At 46.0% G+C, this 6,877-nt stretch overlaps 1 protein-coding gene across 1 annotated transcript in view; it reads left to right on the top strand.

The window, feature by feature from the left end:
• LOC116464701 (DNA-directed RNA polymerase I subunit RPA1-like) overlaps nt 1–6,877 on the top strand; it is a 10,339-nt gene that overhangs the window by 1,412 nt on the left and 2,050 nt on the right. The window contains exon 2 of the mRNA XM_032147961.2: nt 3,435–3,689. Coding sequence (XP_032003852.1) covers nt 3,435–3,689 — 255 coding nt within the window. The remainder of the gene's footprint in view (nt 1–3,434; nt 3,690–6,877) is intronic.

The following is a 6,877-nucleotide window of genomic DNA, read 5'->3' as shown; positions in this document are numbered from 1 at the left end:
GCCACCCTGGAGTTGACAGCATGGTGGGGGAACCACTAGGAAGTGAGCATATAAATGTATTGCTGTTGCGGAGGGGTGTGATAGACACCATAGGGAACAGCAGTGACGGACAGTGACTTTAAGCACATAATGCCCAAGAAGAAACAAGTTTGAGGGGAATGTGCAGGGCAAGTGGGCAGGGAGAGTTTGGGGTCATCAGGAAGCAACTGTGAGCCAGGTGCTGGGGCCAGCCTCAGGGCTAAAGAGGGGACTGAAGGCAGCGAACTCTTGCTGCTCTCTCAGGCCTTAGCGAGCCCTCATTCCTCTGGGGTCAGATAGTAAATATTTCTGTGGTCCTGGGCCATGCAGGCTCTGCTGTAGCTGCTCAGCTCTGCCGCCTAATACTAAAGCAGCCACAGGTAGTACACAAACAAATAGGCATGGCTGTGTTCCAATAAAACTTTATTTATAGAACCAGGTGGCCAGCCTGAGGACTGTAGTCTGCTATCCTCAAAACCTGTGATTTTTTTTTCTTTTTTTTTTTTTTTCTTGAGACAAATTCTCACTCTGTCTCCCAGGCTAAAGTGCAGTGCTACAATCACAGCTTACTTCAGCCTCCACCTCCTGGGCTCAGGTGATCCTCTGACTCAGCCTCCTGAGTAGCTGGGACCACAAGTGTGGCTAGTTTGTGTATTTTCTGTAGACATGGGGTTTCACCATGTTGCCAAGGCTGGTTTCCAACTCCTAGGCTCAAGAGATCTGCCCTCCTCAGCCTCCCGAAGTTCTGGGATTACAGGCAGGAGCCACTGCTCCTGGCCTGTAATTTTTGAAGACTTTGGTTAATGTGTTGCATATGGGTCAGGGCAAGGCTGAAGGGGCTGTGTGAGGTTGATTGGGAAGGAAACACTGAGGTCTCGTCCGAGGAGGAACCACAGGCTAGGTGAGGAGAGGAAAGGCCAAAAGGACTCATTTCCCCTGTGAAGTATGAAAGCTCTGCCCCATCCCCTGGGCCTTGTAAATAAAAGAGGGAATGGCCCAGAGAGCCAAGGCTCATTCCCCTGCTCAGCATCCTGCCAGAAGCAGGCCTTTGGCTCCAAGCCTGCCTCTGAAAATTCTGACCCTCGGGCACGCTAATTTTCACTGCAGTATTTATTTAGAGACAAGAGAAAGGAAGGGCCTCGGGTTTGGGTTGGCAAGGGGAATACCCTATGCTCCAGGGCTTCTGTTTGGATTGGCCAGTGCCTACCAGACTGGCCTGTGTACCTTCCCAGCTGTGGCGAGTTTGCTTACGCTGGAGGATGTCTCAAATTTTCAAGACTCAAATCCTAGGCCCAGCCTGGCTTTTTGGGCTTGGGCCACAGGTGTAGGCAGTTTCTCCCTTGAGAGGCTAAAGAAAGAAGACCTCAGCTTATATGACGCAGTCAGACAGTGGCCAGCGCCCTGGGCAGATGCTCATGGGAACCCTGAGTTTAGGTCTCCTTGGAAACATGGGACTTGGCAATGGGGAGGGGAAGGTTTGAATTCCTTCGGGAGCAAAAAGACGGACTCCAGGCTAGGTACTTTTAGGATTGCTTTGTAGCATTTGAGGGTTTTGCTCCCTGCTTCTCTGAGCTAGAGAGAGAGAACTTTTAACCTCACTGAACAGGAATGAGGGAGAGAGTTTTGGGGAGTATCTCTTAATTACTTCTAGCCTCTCTCTTTAATGAACTTTCTAACGCAGTTTCATAAATGTGGGCAACATAAGAAGAAACTAGACTTCCAATAATTTGTTGTTTTCTCCTACCTGCTATCTGTTGTGATTTAGAGGAGATTTGGGGTGGCAGAGATTTCACTAAGTCTTCATAATTCCTTTGTACTAGAGGAGCCCTTCAGAATGCATGGGGTGGCAGTTACCTTCATGCATTTGTCTTTTAAGGTGTCACTTGACGTTCAGTGTTTAGGAGGCCCAGTAGTTAATATAATTAAAGATAAGGATGGTAAGGGTCTTAATAGGTGGTACGGGAGAGTCAGCTTTGTGAGAGAGATGTCTGTCAGAAGGACATGACCAGCCAGATATTTATAAGGGGGGACAAGTATGAGCAGTGGTCATCTTAGAGGGGTACAATTACTTGTGATTTTTAAATTCTTATCTTTAAAATTGTATTTTCTGTTTTCCCTCTCACAGTGAGCATAGCACTTGTTCAATATTTCTTTCTTTAAAAATAAGTGAAGATCTTTTTTAAAATTTACAGAAGCATCACATGTTCATTATAGGAAGAACAATGCTAAGATGTAGGAAAGTAGATGAGTGTGGTGACTCATGCCTGTAATTCCAGCACTTTGGGAGGCCAAGGCGGGAAGATCGTTTGAGGCTAGGAGGTTGAAGCTGCAGTGAGCCATGATTGTACCACTATACTCCAGCCTGGCAACAGAGAGAGACGCTGTCTCAGAAAAATATACAGCCTAGTGAGGATCCAACCACCCCTTTCCCATAGACACACACACACACACACACACACACACACACACACACACGGACATGCAGAAGCTGGGTTGGTTTTTAAATTTTTTTTTTCATCATGTCACATGCCACCTGGGTTTTTTTTTCTTTGCTGTAATACATTATTGCCATCACTTCAGGCCTTCTATACATTTACCTTATCCTTGTTCATCACTGCATAATATTCCATAGTGTGGATATACTATTGCCCCTTCTATGGGGCAGTCAGGTTATTTCTAGTCTTTGCCTCTAAATGCTGCTACACAAACATACATAGTCATCTAACCTTGTGTGGGTGCTTTTTTTTTTCTTGAAGAGCCAACAGGAAATGTGTTTTAAGTGTTGTAATAGCTATTTTCAAACTCTGTTCCCAAAAGACTATGACAATTTACAGCTCTTAATTTTTGAAGTGCAATAAAGTGTTCTCTGAGGGCATTGAACTAACTAAGAACCCTCTTCTGGCTCTGCTATATGAAGCTGGGCAAAATTTTTGTGAAATATAGAATTTCTGTTTAGAATAATATACTCACATGTGATCATTTGGTGGGGGGGGATTCGAGAGTCTGCCAATGCCTTTCAAACCCAGTGGTTTTATGGTTATGTCTTCATTTTGTTATGGTTATGTCTTCAGGAGTTGTATCCATTTCTTTCTTTGGATTAGTTTTCAGAGGAATCCAGGAACCCGGGAGGCCTATGCATTTCTGAAGAAGACAAAGACCTGTGGTCTTATTTGTTCCTTATACTTCTGAGCCTAGAGCCAGGATCAGGGTTGTAAAGGGCCAGGACCAGAAGGGCCTAGGATGTATTTCTCAGAGATTTCCAGGGTTTTGCTCTAGATGAAAAATTCCCCTTGCATTTAGTTGACTAGAACGTGAGACAGAAGCCACACCTTGGTCAAGTTGAGGTGAGCACTTGGAAAGAGCCGTGGTGATACTGACATTTGCACTGATCACCCACCTGTCCACTCTGTTCCCAGGTGTGCCGGCATGTGAAGAATGGGGACATTCTGCTACTGAACCGACAGCCCACCCTGCACAGACCCTCCATCCAGGCCCACCGTGCCCGCATCCTGCCTGAAGAGAAAGTGCTGCGGCTCCACTATGCCAACTGCAAGGCCTATAATGCCGACTTTGATGGAGACGAGATGAATGCCCATTTCCCCCAGAGTGAGCTGGGCCGGGCTGAGGCCTACGTCCTGGCCTGCACCGATCAGCAGTACCTTGTTCCCAAGGTAGGTCTGGCCTTGAGGCTGTTCCGTGGTCATCGTCAGCATGACTTAGCACTTTTAAGTTGGGTCCCGCCAGCCCCTGGGGTCATTGGGCAGCTCCAGGACAGGGGCACCTGGAATGGAGGGTCCTGGTTTCTCCCAGGTGGGGTTTTTAGCCCATCTAGTTGCTTAGAGGCTGGGAGATGTTTCTGTCTTGCTGCGTTGTAAAATGTAAATCAGGACAGAAATTGTGATAGCCATCCCAGAAAGCCAACCTTAATAACTGTGTAATAGGTCTTGTGTTCAGCACTGAAGTGTGGATTCTGCAACTTAGTAGCCCCCAGCCAGCATTAGCATCCCAACACTGTAATGGTTCTCATGGTCCACTGATGACTTTGATCCTTTGTTCTGACAAACATGAGTTTTAAGAAGCAGCCTAACCCCAAGAGCCCAGAAGAGATCCCCCAGCAGCCCGTGAAGGCATCTTCTTTCCTCTTTGAATCCTTTCCTTCTTTCTCCAAGTTCACTTCTCAAGGGCAACCCCACGTAGTCACAACTATCCGGAGGGACACGAGGAAAGGATAGAACTTCCTCCCCCGTCTCCTGAGCAGCTGACTCGTGGCCAAGAGTGGCAGGGGCCTGAGTTAGCATGTGCTCATGAGAGGGACAGAGCGGGGAAAGAGGCAGGCTGCAGGGAAGAAGACAGAGTGTGTTCCAGTGCCTCCTTCACCCTCACCACCCACCCGAAGGTCTGAGTCCTCCTAAATTATCAGCCATTTGTGCCACAGTGATTCACAGTTATACATCATTCATTTGGATTGTGGTGGAGTATGAAGAATAATCGTAACGTCAAACCAAGGCTCCCATTTCCCAAGTACTTTTTCAGTGCCATACACTGTGCAGAGAACACTTTAGAGGCTCCTCATGTCACCCTCCCCACAGTCCTTGGAGGTAGGTGCTATTCATGTCCACATTTTACACTTGAAGGATTCGTGTAACTTGTCCGAGGACACTCAGCTGAGAAGCAGGAGGAAGGACAAGGAGCTCCTGGATCTTCCTAGGGTTTGTGCTGGCCGCAGGGTTGGAGAGCTCTGTACACAGGGAGTGCCAGGGGCTGCTCAGAGATGCCTAGCGTCAGTCAGCATCCTCTGCTCCTTGGAGCTTCTCTATTCCCATCAGCCATCTGCCACTAGGGAATCAGGCAGGCGGCCAGGAGCCCGGCATCCCGGACCCTTTTCCCACCAGATGCACCACTGTGGCTTCACAGGGGTCCTGGTTGTTTGAGTTGGCCTTTCCCTTCTCTGCCCACCTTTGTTGGCTGTGGATTAGCAAAGGGACTAAATGTAGGAAGAAGTGGTGAAGGGCCTACCCAGATTACTTGGAAATTAAAAAAAAAATATTTGCTAATTTGAAAAGTGGTTTTTTATGTTTTCATTTAAATAATAATGTGGCTCTGTGGTGGTGGCAGTAAAAGCTGCCGTTTATTAAGTGAGCCACGGGCCTTAGGCACTGCTGTAAGCAGTTTGCAGGCATTCCCTTCCTTATGAGGTTGGTGTGATTTTCAGACAAGGAAACACCAAGTGAGTAATATGTCAGCCAGCAATGAGGCCAAGACTCGAACCCAGCAGCTTTGGATGACACCCCACCCCCCACCCCGCCCCCCCCACCTATGCGCTTGGCTGTGCATGTTCTTAGCGTGTTCTTAGCCCCACTCGACAGGCAAGGCTGGTACTAAGGGAAGGCAGGTGACCCGAAGTGGCTCCCAGAACTGTGTGGGTCTCTGACTCTATAGCAGCCAAGTCATATTTCACCAGAGGGGACACAACTGGGGAGCAGCAGATGGTTTTTTGCTGGCAGAGTGACCTGAGGCATTAGCTATGTGGGGAGTTGAGGTGCTTGAAGTCCTCAGACCAATGACCTTGAATGTGCTGTGCTTGATTTTGATTGAATAAGGTGCAAAGCCGTAGGAGACTTGATGCTTACATTGTGTCCTGCAGTGGGCTGACTTACATAAATCCAAGTGGACCTCATCACATGCTCATATGCCTATGAGTTTTAGGTTGGGTGTACACTTAAGGGAGGCAGGAGAACACAGGTAAATAAGCTTAATGTCAATAATTTATTGAAAAAAGCTTATGGGAGATGGCTTGAAGATTCTCTGTACTTTCATTCACTTTCTTTTGTCAGAGGTAAAGAGCTTTTGATTCTTGATAAATTTTATTTAGTCCTTGGTGTAAATGCCAAGAAGTGGAATCCTTATGTTTGCTAATGGTTATAAAAATGCAACATGTCTTTATTGGCAGAGTCCTAAAAGGACAAGAGCTGATTTGGTTAAACTAGGAAAACCAGTGTTTTGGGGTCATTTTTCTTAGTGTGTCTTTATTTCCCTTAGTTTCCATATTTCTTTATAATTCAATTTCTTCTCTATTACCAGATTATCTTCCTTAAATAACCATAATACTAAATTAAAGTACATTTTGTCATTGGTTTTATGTACTTAGTAGAGTTTTGTGGCGTCTTTTTACTTAAAATAGGAGTTGAATGGAACTCTATTTCTTTTCCATGAAAACAGTTAAACTTTTCATTTATGTGTTACTTTTTGGACTAATTTTTTTTCCTTCTGTTTGTTTATTGAGGGCCCATGCTTTGTGGAAAGTTTTTAAGCAAGGCTTGAGATATGTTTCCTGACTTCTACTTAGTCAGCTAGAAAACTCAAGTTACAGGATACCCTGTTCCCAAAGCATCCTGACCAGAGACATTAATTGTAATGTCATTTTGCTGTGCTATTAAGGAGAATAGTAAAGCTGACAATTTTCTGGGGTTTTGATTCAGAGATGTTCTTTCTGATCCTAAGCAGGAGTTAGGAAATTTATAAGTAGACCTTTAGTAATTGCTTTAATCAGCATTCTGCCATAGAATTTGTGATGATTGCATTGAAAGCGATTTAGCCATCAAAATAATTGTCTAGTCATGGAAAAATCTGGGCAGAGAGAGGAAAAGGCACTGAATAGATCACAGAACCTGTAATTATGTTCTTTAAGGAAGAAAACAAAAGGAAAGCCGGGCGCGGTGGCTCAAGCCTGTAATCCCAGCACTTTGGGAGGCCGAGGCGGGCGGATCATGAGGTCAGGAGATCCAGACCATCCTGGCTAACACGGTGAAACCCCGTCTCTACTAAAAATAGAAAAAATTAGCCGGGCGTGTTGGCGGGC

Source organism: Hylobates moloch, unplaced genomic scaffold (genome assembly GCF_009828535.3).
Source record: "Hylobates moloch isolate HMO894 unplaced genomic scaffold, HMol_V3 SCAFFOLD_1329, whole genome shotgun sequence".
In the NCBI taxonomy this organism is placed as follows: domain Eukaryota; kingdom Metazoa; phylum Chordata; class Mammalia; order Primates; family Hylobatidae; genus Hylobates; species Hylobates moloch.
The sequence above is the reverse complement of the archived record's forward strand: the minus strand, read 5'-3'. Positions and strand labels throughout refer to the sequence as shown.